General features: G+C 45.4%; 1 protein-coding gene across 1 annotated transcript in view; it reads left to right on the top strand.

Moving 5' to 3' along the window:
• ano3 (anoctamin 3) overlaps positions 1–18,406 on the top strand; it is a 599,584-nt gene that overhangs the window by 390,603 nt on the left and 190,575 nt on the right. Inside the window, exon 12 of the mRNA XM_041198368.1 lies at positions 4,305–4,426. Coding sequence (XP_041054302.1) covers positions 4,305–4,426 — 122 coding nt within the window. The remainder of the gene's footprint in view (positions 1–4,304; positions 4,427–18,406) is intronic.

The following is an 18,406-nucleotide window of genomic DNA, read 5'->3' as shown; positions in this document are numbered from 1 at the left end:
AGAGAACCATCGGTCTTCTCAAGATGCGTTCTGGTGCCTGGACCACTCAGGGGGCGCACTCCAGTACCCCCCAGATCGTGTCTCGGTGCTAGTGGTTGCATGCTGCGCTCTCCACAATCTTGCGCTGGAAAGTGGGGACACAGTGGACGATGAAGACGTCAACGCCGTGGCTGTAGCTGCACATGATGAGTCCAGCAGTGAGTCTGAGGATGAGCAGGCACAGAGAAATGCTGAGAGGGTAGATGCTGACCTGGGAATACTCCAGGGAGGCAGGGACACCGGGGATGCTTTAATCCAACAAACCTTCAGCTAGCACAACACAAATGGACCACCAGGACAAGCCTGGGCAGTAGGTTCAATACTCAACACCTAAGTGTAAAATCTGCCATATTAGGAACAGCCATTAAGGGCCTTGTTAATAAAGCTGAATGTCCAACAAAGCACTCATTACAGTTTTGGAAACCATACACATGCAAAAGAAAAGAGGCACCCTCAGTCATGGTGACATATCTGAATTTAATATGTCAAGCAAACCAACTTATTCCAAAAAAAACAATAATGTCACATATCAAAACAAATCATAAAGACCTCATCTCGGGCCAACACAAAAGCACCAGTGAAAAACCCCTGGTGTGCCTAAGGTACCTTATGTTTTTGTTTCCGGGCGCTACATCTTGGTGCTGTCCCCTCACTGGCACTGCCATCTGAACCAGCCTGCTGACTCTGCTGTCCTGTTGGCCTCGTTGACCTTGGCGGTTGTCTTCTGGCCCGTGGAGCCTGTGCTGGCCCCGCCTGGGAGGGAGCTGCCAGTTCCACAGCTGGCACCTCCCCAGTTGTCACACCGCCCTCATCCGGAACACCCTGAGAGGAGCAGACAGAGACGACAGGCAGCTGCTGCACTGACATGAGGTCGCTTCGGACCTCCCTGCTCACCGTGGATGGGTGGGCACCGAGCTGGGCAAGTTGATGCCCAGGCCATCCCCCACACTGGCACTGACCAACTGAGGTCAATGCCAATGTGAGGGCTTGCTAGTCCGAGGGCATCCCCAGGAAACCCTGATTGGTCTCCTGGAGGATCCTCTCCATAAGAGTCGCCACTCCCTCCATGGAGGACGCATGGTGCTCGGACTTGAGGCTCATGCATTGGCGATCATCTGCGTAGACTCCTCCACCGCGGACACCAAGCCAAGCATAGCCTCATGTATCTCCGCCATATGCTCCTGCACACCCGGCCGCATTTCCTGCATTTGCTGCATCAGCCACTGACTGAGCATGTGCCTGGTCCCCTGCAGTCTTCCGATTGCTGGCTCCATGGGCACTCTGTATCTGCCAGCTCCTCCAGTAACTGTGAAGTGCCCTCTCCATTGTGCCCTGGGACACTAGCCGATGTTCGAATTCCACCGAGGTGCTAGTGCCTGCCTGGCAGAGATGGAGTGACTGGTAAGACTTCAGGCCCCTCAGGTGTGAGAGGGGGGCATCTGCTGCTCCTCCTCCCGCCCTCTCCGATGATGCTGAAAGGAAGAACACAGACAGTGGATCAGTTAACGTGGAGACAATGTCAATGTGCATCCCTATCCCCTGGATCATTATGCACTCATCCTTCCATAACCAATGGTCAAGCCATGTTGCAAACTTAAATCAATTAACATTCAGTAGTGCCATGGCTGTTGGGAGAACAATGCTGACCTCACTGTTGGGCATAATTACCTGGGCGTGGCACCCCAGCCTCACCAACACCAGTTGGACCTGGGCACCTGGTGCCTCTCCTGTTCAAGTGTCTCCTACTCCAACTGGCTAACAATGGCAATCGGCACCTGGCTATTGCCAGTCCTCACACGCTCTGCCGCGTTATGAGCATTCTTCTCCTGAAAATGAGAGACGAGCATTGATTAGTGCAACGTGTACCTGGACTCTCTTCGCGTTGTCCCACCCCAACCAGAGTGGGACATATCAGGGCTCCAGTGCCTCCTCACCCTGCTACTGCCGAACACTCACACAGAGATGCTAGGCCTGCTCCGCACCCCCCACCCCCTCTTGGCCACATGCTGCCTACATCACATTAGGCACCACACAGTCTAACCTTCCATAGCAAGGAGACGCAAGCACATGGAGTGCAGAGGGCAGCAGATGGTTCGTTGCCACGCCACCTTGAAGCTCTCCTTCCACCATCTCATCACCCTGACTAGGACATGTCCTGGAGTTCTGCTCCTAGGTGCAGCTCCTCCAGGTTGCCCCCAAACCAGTCATGTGGGACTCAGCGTACCGCATGCTGCGGGGGCAGAACCCATCTCTTCATCACCCTCTCAGGCTGACCTTGAGGTCACATGTCATCAATGATTCAATGCAGTCACTACACTCAGACTTTGTGGTGGTGGTGGTTGGGGGGGCGGGGGGTGGTGTGGGGGGGTGGGGGGGGTTGGTGGTGCGGGGGAAGCCGACCTGCTGGGTTAAATGCTCAATTCCAATGTGGTACTCACTCTGCCAGAGTGCAACAAGTCATTGAAGCTCCTGTGACACTGGATCCAGGTGCACCGCACCATGTTGCGTGGCCGCACCATGTTGCAGGAGCTCAACACCTCCACCACCTCCCAGGCAGGTTTCATCATGTTGGGGGGGCCTCCTTCTCCCTGGGGGACCAACACCTCCTGCCGTGCTGTCACCTCCTTGAGGAAGGCAGCAAGGCAATCATCCGAAAAACAGGGGCACACTGGCCCCCGCCCTACCCTCCAGCCTGGCCTGCTCCGCTGGCCTGGCCTACCCTCCAGACTGGCCTGCTCACCAAAAGCCCTTTGGTGAGCCCTTCCATTAGCCATTGTGAGCAGCCGGTCGCCATTGGACCCTGCGGTCAGTGCACTCCCGCCACTGCTTGCCCACTCCTGATATCCTCAGGAGTTGCGCATTACGCTGGGTGGGCCTTATTTGGCCCCTCCCACTGACGGGGACAAATTGATTGACTCAATTGGCCGACCGGTGGGGATCCACCATACTTCCATGCTTTCCACCGCTGGCAATATGGCAAGGTGGCGGGAAGACATCAGTCTCCCCTTGTTCCCCACCCCCCCCAACCATATGATTCCCCCTCCATTTTGCCAGCACTCCCTAATCCCAGCCAATCCCCAAAGAGGCCCAAGAAACTCAGCGAAACATATCAGTTCAATGACCTTACATCAGAATTGGTTCGGGGTAGCATTGATCTGTTTTTGTTGTTTTTGCTTATACTTCAGGCTAGCTAACCTTTTAGGAAATTCTATTTTTTTCAAGTTGCACATAGCTTTACTGGAGCCTTTTTCTCTTGTGTCTGTGCAAGCTTGAGCGTTTTATTGTAAAGCTCATCCTGCTATCTGTCAAAACCTATGGGCTGCTATATTCGTCTTCCTTCTATCTCATCAGTGCCAGTCAAATTCCATTGTGCATCTACTTTTCTCCCAGTTAATCAGTTATCCCCAGGAACTTAGATTTGACAATGCTGGCATCTATTTTTTGTTATATTCAACTCAGTGTGCGCTGGATCATTTCAAACATTGTGCATCAATGCACCACAAAAGCCATCTCCATGTCTTGTGGCATGTCTGTCCAAAGATGAGCCTCAGTGTACTCCATCTGTACTTCTAAGATAATATCCTGTGTCTTCACAATCCAATATGTACAAACAGTTACTTGGTAGGTCAGAACTTGAATATTTTTGAAAAGAGGGACATGTTGTCGAAGCTTTTTGTCTTGCACTCATCAGGACAAACACAAAAATGTCAAATTTCAAACAATCACAACAGTTTACGCTGCAAGTAAAAAGGATGCTGATTGGGTGGCTAATCATGGCCTTGCCATAGAAATGTTACCATAGAGAAAGCAATGGGAACCGTAGGCTGCTCAAGCCACTGGATAATTCAAAAATGGTGCATACCATAAATAATCAATTGAGCTCGTGACCTGGCTCATTTATATTTGCAAGAAGCAACATACATTCATCTGCAGGTACCTGCTGTCTGCAAACAAAAGGATATGTTCAAACCTTGCACCCTTTTTTGAATTACCTAGGAGCTTGGGAAGATTATAGTTCCCCATCGCTTTCTCGATGGAAACACCTTGGCTCAGAGTCGACCTGCTAACCAATCAGCACCCTTCTCTCCTGTAGTATAAATTGTTGTGATAGTTTGAAATTTGGCATCCTTGTGTTTGTCCAGATGAATGCAAGATGAAAAGCTTCAGCAACATGTCTCTCTTTTCAACAAAATCCAATATGTATTAGTGTGAGATCTTTTTATGGATTTGCATGTATAATTTCAACTGATTCTTTCTTTCTACAGGGAAGCTACAAAAGTAGCCATCCAATTAAAACACATGGTGCAATTAATCACAGGCATTTACTATATGAACGTTGGGCTCGCTGGGGGATGTGGTACAAGTACCAGCCATTAGACCTCATCAGGTAGGAACATTGTCTTCATGTACATTGTAACTCTGCCTCTTTCTTCTAACTTAACCCTGAAGGCTACAATCATGCACCATTCATTCATGTTAAATGTTGTGTTATTAATATTAATCATAAATATTTGCTTGCTTAGATTTCAGAGCACCATTTTTGTAGCCTAATGTCTTTTAAGTGTTTAATTTGTTAAAAAGACTATTTAAAAGGCAGACTGCTTAAAGCTGGTGTAATTTGTTGGACTGCTGAAGTAGCAATATTTGTGAAGTAGAACTCTGAGTTCAAGATAATTGGAAAATGTGCAATTTGAAAAATATATACTTAAACAAGAGTGCTGAATATATCTACCATTAAACCCTAATTGATCAGAAGCAAGTACAAAGGGCCTAAATAAAAAAGATTGAATTATCCATTTTTGATTACTTGTCCATTATCCATATTTTGGCCAAGACATTAATTTAATCCTGTTTTCAAGTATCAAATGGATTTGAGGAATGCCAAAGACAGAGGGGAGAAGATCATGAGCGATTGACCATGGGCCTTGACCAAATCATCGCTATGAGCTGCTGACACTTGTCACATTTCCACAGGCACCTCTACTGACTGGAGAATTGAATTTCTGGATGTCTCCCATGCTGGGAGTGGCCCTTGGGGCGGTGGTGGGGGAAGAGTGCAAGTGTTTTGAGGGGGCGTGGCTTGACATGGCTATCAGGAGTGCTGTGGATTCAGGAGGAACATCTCTGTTCCACGTCAACTAAAAAAGAATGGAACTTACCCTTTGGGTAGCCTTAGGCTGTATCCATGCCTTAGGAAACCTGAGACACCTGAATGACATCCTGAAGTGTGGGGTCCAAAACTTCCATCCCTCAACCAACAGCGAAAATAAATTATTTACAAACATGGAACATACAACATAGAAACAGGCCAGTTGGCCCAACCAGTCCATCCCAATAGGTGGTATTGTCTGGCTTCATACCGGCGGGAACAGGGCCGGAAAATGCTGCAAGCCATTCAAAAGTCCATTGATTCCAGTGGGACCGGAAGATCCCACCAGTGGGCGGGACCAGAAAATTCCAGCCAATGCTTATGCTTCACTTTAGCATCCTCCCATCCTTCCTCATCCAACTCAGCATAACCCACTCTCCCTTTCTCCCTGATACACTTATCCAGCATACTCTTAAATGTATCCATTCAGAGAATCAGGGAATGGTTGCAGGGCGGACGGAGGTCATTCAGCCCTTTGTGTCCATGCCAGCTCTGTGCAAGGGCAATTTTGTTCATCCCACTGCCTGAACCTTCCCCATATGCTTGCAATATTTTTTCCCTCGGATGCTTATCCAATTCTCTTTTGAAAGCCACAATAGAATCTGTCTCCAGCACCTTCTACGTAATCATTCACTGTGTGATTTGATCGTTTTGCCAATCGCTTTAGCATGGTTTATTTCAATGCTGTTTGGAGGGCACTGCTGTGCACAAATGGCCGGCTATATTTTCCATTTTATCACAGTGAGCGCACGTCTGAAGCAATTTATTGGTTGTGAGGCGCTTTGGGACCTCCTGAAGATATGAAAGGTGCTTTTTAAATGCGTTGTCTTTCTTTCTGCTTAAATACGGGGTGGACAGGGTAAGGATGAATAGTTCAAAGAGCTAGAAAGCAATAGCAAATGTCAGTTTTACAAATATGCTTCAGATGTTTTTGGGCAGCCTGACTAACCGGCAATCGCCTTGTTTCAGTTCATTGTTCACTTTTCAATTTTGATATAGTTTTGTTATTTGAGGCTTTCCTTTGAGGCACACATTGTCTTCTTCCTGTCAGAGTCTATTTCCTGCTTCATTTACTTCCCTTCACACTTTAGCTGTCCTACTTTAGTCAGCACAGCAGATCCTGAGACTTGTCATGAGCAACACCACAGGAGATCATTAATAATTTTGCACCGATTATAGCACATTTTGAATCTATGCACATTTTACAATAGATTTCCACCTCAAACCATTCATTCTTTAGCTGTATGAGGCTTGAAAGGCTTTCTAGCAAGTTGTAGGGTTTTTCACCAAAGTGTGTTACTTCTGTTTTGCAAATTATTGGTGAAATTGGTGTGTTTGAAAAAAAAAGTCACGTGATTTGCTCTGCCAGGTGCCGACACTTCAGCGCCGGTGCCTTTATTGTGTCTTGCCATATTGCATTGGTCACAAATTGACGTCGACTTTCCTATGGATGTGGTTACAAAATAATAAGCACCTCTAAATTGTACCACTTTTCCAAAAGGTACAAAGCTGTGAATCCACTACCCTAGTTTCACTGGGTAACAGAGAACTTGTAAAAATTGTGCAAGATGAAGGATGCTATCCGGACAGAATTATTTGGAAGCGGAGTGGATTCTTCCTTGTCCTGCTTCCTCTGCAAACCTAGTAACATGACTGATCTTGATCAGCTCCAGGGAAAGCATGTGCTCGAGTACATTCATTGTAAAACCTTCAGAAATGCACTAAGCGTGACCTCCCACACCCACATTGCCTAAAACTCCAGCACTTCCACAGTGACAACAGTTTGTTCATACCAATTTGGTGACAGTTTGTTCTTTCCGATAGTTATGTTTACTGACTCCTAGAGCCAAGGGTGGATATTTTGGCTTTCTTTTTTTCAATCTTTTAGTTGTTAATCTTCTATGTTTCTCTTCGGGCTTCTCCTATACTGATATGTGCAGGCCATTTTTCTGACTTTAAAGAGATTAGGAAGACACAGAATGTCTTCCCATGAGTCCTCGCCCCTTAAACCATTAGTGAGCCTGCATAGCTAATTGCCTAACTCAGTAAAATCAGTCAGGGTCACATTGGAGAGGGGGGAGGCAGGGGGGGAGCGAGGGTGTGGTTAGGATGACGGCTTTATGTTCTGCTTTGACATCACTACCACCACACCCACTCTCCTCGCACCCTGCCCCCACTACCCACCCCCCCCAACCTCCACTCCCCACCCCCCCCCCCCCACTACATGATCACAACCTCTAGTAACGCTGAAGGAAAACTCAGCTAAAGATTGCTCCATTAATGCCTTTCAAATGAACGACACTGCTAACTGTTAAATTCGTATCAACCTTCTAAAAGAAGTTTCATAAATTAAGGCTAATATTATATATTTAAAGTAAAACAAAAGGTCTAAAATGTTGAAATCTCCTGAGCAGCAAGCAACTAGGGGAAGAGCTGAGGCCTTAGACCTTTGGCAGTTTAGAAAATCAGGAGAACCTTGGTTGGTCTCATTCTGAACCGCCTCAGGTAGAAAGGGGAAAGGACCTCAGAATCTAAATTTCACTCAGGCTTCATAGCATGGAAATGCAGATCCTGTGCCAACTATGCGGAATGTTTGTGGACATCTCAATTTAAACATTGTGGGATTGAGTCATTTTGCCAGCTCAATTCGGCAAAAAGGGGCCACAGTGGAGCAAAAGATTGAGGGATCTCAAGTGCAAGTTACGTCCAGTGAAAATTGAGCTTCGGCGATATTTTGCGTTGGTTAAAAGACATTGCGCTGGGAGCGGTCCACCCCCACAAAACTGAATTGATTAGCGTGGTGATTTTCATTGCATCTGATAATGGAGATGCTTAAAACTGACAGGCTTTTTTTTGAGAATCTAGGGCACCTTTTAAAAAATAATTATTATTAAAAAATGTTTACTAAGAAACTGACTGGTGGATACTGATGAAACTAATAAATGCTCTATTACCTCAATATTCTTTATGTAATCTGGGGCAGAATTTCCCATTCGCGCCAGTGGTGGGAACCATGGTGGGAGGGGGCACTAAATTTGGCTTGACGGAAAAAGTCAGTTTCCTGCCGGCGGGAAATTAGTTTGGAACTTTGTTCTCTCGACTTTGCTGGCAGGCTAAAGGCGGCTCATGTTCCCCGCTGATCTATGTCAGGAACCATTCATTTGCATTTCATCAATGCTCATTAAAAGGCCAACTCACTGGAATTGCATTCGCCCTACAAATTACGTGCTTCTGCCAGTGGATAATTAGAATGGTCTGTTTCATGTCTGCATATAAGTGGCCTGGCTAACTTAAGTTCATCAATGACTTTGAGGTACATAAATGCCGCTTTCACCTACTTTTAAGAGCATTGCTGCAAGATTTCGGGTTCCTGCACCACAAGCTGCACAAAGGCTGGGCACAGGGTGGGGGTGCGGGGGGGTGCGGGGGGGGTGGGGGGGGGGCGGGATTTCCAACAGGGAGGGGAGAGACGAAGGCAGGACTCAGAGGGGAGGGGCTGTGGAACACAGGAGGGAAGGGGGAAGATGGAGGCAGGACTCGGTGGGGATATGTAACATGGGAGGGAAGGGGAAAGGCAGAGACAGGACAAGGGCGTGGTCAAGGAACAGAGTTGAATATGAAAGACTATTCTAAGGCTGAAATCACGCTGTCAGGGGCATATTGAAGAGACTGTCCTGAGGCTGTGCAGGACATGTTAGATGGTTCTTGCATGGCACTGAGGTCTTGCGCCAGGAAAGGTCTCTCTGGGCAGTGAGAGCTGTGCACTGTACGGTGGGCAGGGCGTGGTCAGTCATCCAAGGAATTTGGTCCTAGGGGTTCAAGTTATGGTGTTATGAGGCAGAGGGCACAGTCATGGTCAGGGAAGGCACCTATATCCTGTTGGTTGGTAGCTGAAAAGTCATGGTGGCTTCATTGGGTTGGGGGGTCTCCCGGAAAACCAGGGTGCATGTGGTCTCAAGAAGGGGAGGGGACAGGTCAACAAAGAGCACTGGGACATCAACATTAAAGGGTTCAAGAGAGAGACCAGGGATATGCACAATGGATAACAATGGTTTGAATGGTAACAGGAGGAAATTGGACAGTGAGAGGAAGAGAGGGAAATAAGGAGGTGGCGAGGGTGGAGGAGGATGGGAGGAACTTGATGGGTGATAGGGGGGTGGTTGGAAGCCTGTCTCCCAGACGGAGGTCAACAGCTCCATTTTCAAGCTCATCATTCAATGACATAGTTCAAAAAACAAGCTAGAAAAACATCAGTTGGGGAAAGGTCACACGGGGTGTGGGAGGAATTCTTGACTGATTGAAAGGGCACCCTATAACTGTGCTGCTCAAACCAGGGAGAGCACGACTGAGCTGAGTGTTGGACTCACGGGTCCAATGCATAATGAATTAGCTTGGCTCCTTTATTAATGGTGCACATTCAAGTGAGAATCCATTAAGCTTAGGTGCTGCATTAAAATGGTCTTAAATGGCATCTGATCCCAGCAGAAGCATGTCAGAATGGATGTAGGATCAAAATTACAAAGACCACGTCTGCTGCACAGAGGCAGCATGGGCCTCACAAGCCTCCATGTTCCCAGTGCACTGGTCCTGGCATTCAAGGCACCAAGCTTGCAGTTAGGGCCTAAGCGTGAGGACTGGGTATCTATGGTTATTGCCAAGGCCACTAGAGGACAACCAACACAAGGCTGATTGTGGCTCTCGAACTTGGGTCTTTTGACCCAGCTTAAGGCCCTGGTTGTGAAGTTGCATTGCGCAGTCACATCTGAGGGGAAAGCTCAGCCACAAGTTGCCTCCAGGATGCTACGACCCTGAAAGGGATGGTCTTGGTATGCGATGTGCAGATTAAGGGAAATTCAAGGGCTGGAGACTGCATCCCTGTCTTGTATGTGAAGATAGACCAGTCCACAGGAACTACCATTGATTGCTTGATTGTATGCATTAACCGATACAAGGAGGAGTTGAGAATGCAGGCCACAAGTAATGCTGTCTTCTTGATAGCTTTGATTTGAGTGAGGAAAAAGGCCTGTCACCAATTGGCACAACTGAGGGAAAGACCATTACCCTGAGGAACAAGAGCCAACGGAGCCCCAGGAAGACCCAGATGCCGATGAGAAGGGGCCATTCCAGGAATGTGTTTGGCTTGACCAAGGGTTGCAGCTCATACATAGAGATGAGTGAAAGACAGAGCTGTAAATACCTTCACTTGTCTAGGGATGTGGTAGCTCATATTTGCCGCATTCTCAGTGAACAGACGCCACATGGACTTTAAGGGCATCCAATGCCAGTTATTCTGAAGGTCACCACTACACTAATTTTTTTTGCCTGCATATCCTTCCAGGGTTCCATTGGGGACCTTTGCAGAGTCTCAGAATCGGAGACACACAAATGCTTAAGGGCAGGTGGGGGGGTGACAGACGCCCTTTTCAATAAAGCTCATCGTTATGTTCCACGTGGATGAAGCAAGCCGGGCTGCCAGAGCTGTGAGATTCACCGTGATCTCAAACTTTCTGCAAGTTGACTGCACCATTGACTGCACAGACGTAGCCTTGAGAGTTCCCTGGCAGTAGCCTGTGAGATTCATTAATTGAAAAGGACTTCACTCTCCGAATGTCCAGTTAATTTGTGATCACAAAAAGCAGATCTAGCAAGTTTGTGCTAGGTACCCAGGGACCTCCAATGGCTCATACATTTTAAGTCACTCCTATGTGCCAGAGGTATTTGAGGGAGCTTGGCGCTTCAAGGGTTTGCGATAAGGGTACCCCTTGAAGACATGGCTAGTGACACCCGTTCATCTCCCACAGAGCGCATCTGAGGAGAGATACAGTGCTGCACATTCAGCCACAACGTCCTTAACAGAGCAGAGTATTGGCCCCTTAAAGATGCGTTTCAAATGCTTGGACTGCTCAGATGGGGCTCTCCAATACTGACTGCGGAGTATAGACTGCATCATCATTGTTTGCTGCACCCTGCACAACCTAATGCTGCAAAGGGGGATGTGTTGCCACAGGGAGACATGGAGGAGTAGATGCCTCCTCGAATGAGGATTTTGAAGGGATGAATATGAAAGATTCAAGGATTCAGACAAGCCACGTGAGGATGCTATTGCATGGACATGAGGTGGAAGACATGCCAGTGACAATCTCATAACTACAAGGTTCCAGGAGGAATAAGGTGAAGACAAGTTGTTACAAACACAGTTCTCTTCATGCTTCAATGCAGAGGACACAATTACACCTTCATCATACTCTTCAACATATCTTGAAAGGTCAACAATCTCACAATGATCGGTGAGGAAGCATACGTCACCTTCAAGACTAATGATGGGGTCATCCTTGGAAGGCACAGTAGCTCAGATCATGTTTCCACTGTGGAATGTGCTTAGCACTCCACAAGCACATATTCTTAAACAAGTACACATAATGCAGTCCTTTCAGCCATGGCACCAACAAAACAATAGCCATGGCATCCTTAGCTGAAATGCTATTGCACATGGTTGCACTCATGCAATTGCAAAGTCCATTTGGGTGAAAAGACTTGGGGGAAATACTTATAACATCGACAAACTGCAGACTTCAGTGCAACAGCATCAGGATAATCACTAACCTTGATGAACAATTTTCATGAGGTCACCCAATGTCTGCCTAAGATGCAAGGGTCATAGGTGTATTGCCCAACCATTATTTTCATATAGGAAATGCCTTTGTCCATGTTGCTGATGTGAAACTAAAGGTGATTCACTATGATGAGATTGAGTGAGATTTAATGAAACAAAGGCTTGAGATGGGAGATAATTGAGAAATCCACACAAGTCTATTGGAAACAAATCAGAAATTAAGTTTGGAGAATGAATAAAAAGGGATCAGCAGATATCTATTCTAGCATATACTGTAAGCATTCAATAGGTTACATTTTTGGAGGTTGTAATCCTAATGTGACTTGTGGCACAGTGGTTAGCATTCCTGCTTCTGAACCAGAAGCTCCAGGATTGAGTCCCACCTCAAGACTTGATGTCCAAGGAAGTTATGTTTATAATGTGGCCAAACAGGTTGAGTATCAACCTGCAAATCCTACGAGCACACACCAATGACAGATAGCAAGAGTGGGATAGATTCCTGGACAGCCATGTGATGGCAAGGAATTTGGAGCCGCTATCCATAGCTCCAGGCTACAACATGCATGTAGAAGTATATGTTGCTGCAGCAACTCAGACTCCAAGTGAACTGTAATGCCACTACCAATACTGATGCAGAACCTTGCATGCCAGGAGCTAAAATTAGGAATTTAGGCAGACAGCTGGTGGGTCCTGCATGTTTTTCAGCCACGGATGGAAGTAAGTGTGGGGCACGTGAATCCTTGCACCTGAATTGCTAGAATATGATCCTGGTAGGAAAAGCTTTGTACCAGGACCCTGAATTCATGAAATCAACCTTCGAGTTTCAAAATAATACCCAAGTCAATTATTTTACTATTCATGTCCAATATAAATTAAAACATGTGTTTTCATTTTGTTTAGTACCAGATTTTAAATGGCCTTCATTTGAACCAGGGCTCAGCAAATTTAGATGTTCTTTTTAATGACGGGGAGGGATGGAGGAACAGTGCAGTCCAGTGCATTGGAGGGTTTGCTTTAAACATAACAGGTTTTGGCAGTCTATGTAGTTATGAAACTAAGTTTAATAAATCAGGTAATTTGTGGACTGGCACAAGAAAGCAAATAACCACAGACCCAGTCAATTTTGTAAGAACCCACTCCACCACAAAAATTTACACAGAATCTTCAGTGAGAGAATTCTGTACTGGTGGTGCTGCCTTTCAGATGAAAGGTTAAACTAAGGTCCCTCTTCCTTTCTTAGGTGGGCGTAAAAGATTCTAATGCACTATTTCAGAGAAGAGCAGTGGAATTGTACTTGGTGTCCTGTCAATATTTATCCCTCAATCAATATTAAAAACAAATTATCTGGTCATTATCATATTGCTGTTTGCAGAAAGTTTGCTGTGTACAAATTGGCTGCCACATTTCTTACATTACACCAGTGACTACACTACAAAAGTACTTCATTGGCTGTAAAGCACTTTGAGATATCCAGTAGTTGTGAAAGACACTATATATAATGCAAGTGTTTCTTTTTTTCCTTACTTTAGTCAGTGATACATACAATTCCAGTCATTTACTACATGGTTGACTTAAGTCTTTTGATGTGGCCAAGCCAAAAGGCTTTCTTTGAGGAGGTAATAAGCAAGATAGATAAAGGGGAACCAATAGATGTAATATATTTGGATCTCCAAAAGGCATTCAATAAGGTACCACAGATAAGACTACTTAAGATAAGAGCACATGGTGTTGGGGGTAGTATATTAGCATGGATAGAGGACTGGCTAACTAATAGAAGACAGAGTTGGGATAAGGGTGGCATTTTCAGGATGGCAACCTGTAACTAGTGGAGTGCCACAGTGACCAATGCTGGGGCCACAACTATTTACAATATATGTTAATGACTTGGATGAGGGAAATGAATGTACTATCGCTAAGTTTACGGATGCAAAAATAGGTGGGAAGGCAAGTGGTAAGGATGAGACAAAGAGTACACAGAAGGATATAGACAGGTTAAGTGAGTGGGCAAAAATGTGGCAGATGGAATATAATGCAGGAAAGTGAGAGGTTATGCACTTTGGCAGGAAGAATAGAGGAGCTGAATATTATTTAAATGACGAAAGGCTGAAGAAAGCTGCAGTGCAGAGGGATTTGGGGGTCTTCGTGAATGAATCCCAAAAAGCTAGCATACAAGTTCAGCAGATAATAGGTAAGGCAAATGGGATGTTGGCCTTTATTTCAAAGGGAATGTAGTATAAAAATAGGGAAGTCATGCTAAACTATACAAGGCGCTAGTTAGACCACACCTAGAATACTGTGAACAGTTTTGGTCCACCTATCCAAAGAAAGATATTCTGACATTGGAGGCAGTCCAGAGAAAGTTCACTAGGTTGATCCTGGAAATGGAGGGATTTTCTTAGAGGTTGGGTCAGTTGAGCCTGTACTCATTGGAGTTTAGAATGAGATGCAACCTTATTGAAACATATAAGATTCTTAGGGGGCTTGACAGGGTAGATGCTGAGAGGTTGTTTCCCCTTGTGGGAGAGTCTAGGACCAGAGGGCATAATCTCAGGGTAAGGGGGCGTCCATTTAAAACAGAGATGAGGAGGAATTTTTTCTCTCAGAGGGTAGTGAATGTATGGAATTATTTACCGCAGTGGGTTGTGGAGACTGGGTTGTTAAGTATATTCAAGGCTGAGATAGACGGATTTTTAATCCGTAAGGGAATCAAGGATTTGGGGAAAAGGCAGGAAAGTGGAGTTGAGGATTATCAGATCAGCCATGATCTCTTTGAATGGCAGAGCAGACTCGATGGGCTGAATGGCCTACTTCTGCTCTTACATTATATGATAATTGAGGTGGGTGGGGGAGGGGGTTCATTTTGTAGCCTTGAATGAGAGCATGACCTTGCATCACATCGATTAGTCACTCAATTCCTGAGGTTTGGAGAGGGATAAATGTAAGATATATTTACAATAGTGCAGATTATATACACTGAACAAATATCCATGCCACCATCGTGCATTCAAAACTTCTTAATTTTTCTAACCATACCATTACGTCTTGGTGCAACCCTGATATCCACAGGAGAGGTGGAGGCAGCCTGCTGATTACTATGCCCTATTGTCTGAGATGACTTTGGCAGGCGTCCTCTGGAAGCCTGAAATCTGGATATCCCCAGACTGCAAAGGGTGTTCTGCTCAGGGGGAGATGCATCCTCATTGGCCTGACCTGCTGGAGTTGATGGATTCACAGGCAGAGGGGATTTGGAGTGGCTGGACGCCCTTGGAGTGTCCTGGTGGATGCCCCCAGGCTGTCTGTTTTGTGCTGCTCCTCCCTTTGGGTGCCCAAGGGCACCTCCCTGGCTCCTTGAGGAGAAGGGGCACCTGGGATGGAGGCCGAGGTGCCTTGTCTGCTCTCAACTAGCCACGGCTGGAATGCACCCATGGCTAGAGCGATGGTGTTCAGGTCCGAGCACAGATTCAGAGAATCTGATGGACCTGAGTTTCCAAGGCAGCCGCCGCCCGTCCTGTGGCATTCGATGCACTCGCATGCCAGAGCCACATCTTCCGAGAGAGTGTGGATGGATTCGTCCATCCTTCGCTCCAGTCTGGTGATGGCCTCTGACAACTCCGCCTAATGTTGCCCTGCCTGTCTTTGCATCTCCAACATTTCTCTCAGGGTCAATTTCACATCTCATGATCAGACTCAAACTCTGCAGGTACCTGGTCTCCAGCATTCCTCTGAGTGTCAGAGACCTTGGCTGTCACAGACTCCATCTGCTGTGGACACGTGTCCATGAGGTGATCACCAGATTGTGACCCTGAGTCTACTCTAAGACTTGGGCCCACCGAGGTGCGTGTATGTGTGCTGGTAGAGGGTGCAGGTGAACATAGTGGTCGGTCTTCACCCTCTTAGTCTACGGAATGGAAAATTTCACCCTTGGGACCAGGATTGTGCACTGCACTCTTTAGTGTGCTCTAACCTGCATTCACTATCAGTTTAACATCACTTATCTGCCTTTGATTTTTATTCCTCTAGAAATTAACCAAAAGAATTGTTTGCACTTTCATGGCTTTATTAAGCCATGTTTAAAGATTTGTGAATCTCTACCGCTATATTCCTTTGCTCCTCTACAGTGTTTAGAATCACGGAATTGTAGAAACCTCAGCATGGAAGGCAGCCATCCAACTGTACTACCTGAGCTGGCTCTTTGAAGAAGCTGTTGTGCTTAATTCCACATCTCCACTTTTTGTCCATAACCCTGTAAGTTCCTCATCCCCAAGTAACTGTCCCACTTCCTTTTAAAGTTATTTATGGAATCAGCTTCCATCACCTTTTTGAGTAAAACTTTCCAAACCTTAAGAACTCTCTGAATGAAAAAAATTCTCCTCATTGCCCCTGTAGATCTTATGCCAATAATTTTGAATCTATGACCTCTAAACCAAAGGGATTTTTTTTTTCCTTATGTACTCTCAAAATCTCTTGTCATCTTGGCAACCACTATTAGGTCATCCAACCTCTCCTCATAACTGAAGTCCCTCATCCCTGGTGATAGCTGATAAACTTCCTCTGCACCCTTTCCAGTGCATTTATATCATTCCTTTTTGTTCTTTCATGGGATGTGAGCATCACTGGCTGGGCCAGCATTTATTGCCCATTCCTAATTGCCCTTGAGAAGGTGGTGATGAGCTACCTTCTTGAACCGCTACAGTCCCTGTGCTATAGGTACACCCACTGCACTGTTAGGGAAGGAGTTCCAGGATTTTGACCCAGTGACAGTGAAGGAACGGTGAGATAGTTCCAAATCAGGATGGTGTGTGGCTTAGAGGGCAATTGGCAGGTGGTGATACTCCCATGCGAATGCTACCCTTATCTTTTATGTGGTGGAGATCGTGGGTTTGGAAGGTGCTGTCGAAAGATCCTTGGTGAGTTGCTGCAGTGCATCTTGTAGATGGTACACACGGCTGTAGTCTTGAAGTGTGGCACCCAGAATTGTCCACAATACTGCACAGTGAGGAGATTGTACCACTTCCTCAGTGTTTTTGCACTGTTTGAGCAAACCTTGTCAAAATCATGTTTGAACTTTGTGTCCTAAATTTTACCACTTTAATAATTGAAGTTACAGGAACAAGCTATTTTAAACAGATCTTAAAACATAGTACACAGTATCACATAGTTCAGTGAACTAAAAGGAAATGGGATTCTTACAGTACAAGTTCTGTATAGCTTGCACAGTATTTGAACATTTAAATATTAAAGGATCATCAATTGTAATGTATAAGATGTTAAGTTTATCAAAATGCTGTCTTACATAAAATTGTCCAATTATTTATCCTATTCAATTGAAATAAATGCAAAGACTGGTACTTGGTAGTGGATAAGACCTTAAAGCATACCATCAGTAAACATATTAGAAAAATAAATTCATAATTCTTGAGTGCTATAAAATTAAAAATAAGAATAACATGAATTCCTATCTGGTTGAAATATTAAGCAAAGCTATATTTACATAACACTAATTTATATTGGCTCCGAGTCAGCTTGCCTCTGCTTGATTAAACATGTTCAATAACGATGCATTAATCAACTGCCCAGAGCCTGAATCACACAATTTTTTTTCAAGGTTACATAATGTGATGTGTTTGCAAAGGGGACAGCAAAGCTTTGAGTATTTTGAAAAATTTATACAGAATTGAGCTAAACCTTGCTGGAGTTTTGCACCATAACTTGCTGGAAGGGTGAACTGATCAAAGTGAGGTGAGGGTAACGGAGAATCATGGACATTAGTAAACAGTGGAACCAATGGTCCATCTCCTTAACCAATAAGATTTAAGAGTTGAGAAAAAAAAAACACAGCAAAGGAGGGTGAATTAGAGTTAATCAGCACAGAAAGAAAAATGAAGTGAAAGAAAGACTAATTATGAGAAAAAGAGGTAGAAGGGAAAAGCAAGAAAAAATATAGAAACTATACATTCAAATTTTATAAATCTCTAATAATAATTTACTTACTACCTGTAAGAATGAGATTCAATTGTTTAAATGTTCTCTTTCTAGCCAAAGAGGTTGATTGGCTTTGTGCTAATAATCATCAGTTTGTTAAAAAGGTATCATGGTGTTAACTTTCAAACGTAATTTTCTGTGACGAATATAGTGGACTTATTTTTGATAACAAATTCGGTGCAATACTGCCTTGGTGTCAGGGCAATCACTCTCACCTCACCTCTTGAATTCAGCCCTGCTGTCCATGGTTGCACCACAGCTGTAATGAGGTCAGACGCTGATTGGCGCTGGCTGAATCCAAACTAAGCATCTGTGAGCAGGTTTTTGTTATGTTAGTGCTACTTGAAGCTCTGTTGACGACACCTTTCAGCACTTTGCTAATGATAGCAATTAGGCTGATGCAGCGGTAACTGGCCAGATTGTATTTGCCCTGCTTTTTATGTACAGGACATCCCTGGGCAATTTTCCACACTGCTGGGTAGATGCCAGTGCTATAGCAGCATGGGAGCAGCTTGGCTAGGGTCACAGCTAGGTCTGGAGAACAAGTCTTCAGTACTATCACCAGAATGTTGTCAGAGGCCTTAGCCTTTGCAGTATCCAGCGCCTTCAGCTCGTTATCCCGT

This window comes from Carcharodon carcharias, chromosome 10 (assembly GCF_017639515.1).
Source record: "Carcharodon carcharias isolate sCarCar2 chromosome 10, sCarCar2.pri, whole genome shotgun sequence".
Taxonomy (NCBI): Eukaryota; Metazoa; Chordata; class Chondrichthyes; order Lamniformes; family Lamnidae; genus Carcharodon; species Carcharodon carcharias.
This window is presented reverse-complemented; position numbering and strand designations above follow the sequence as displayed.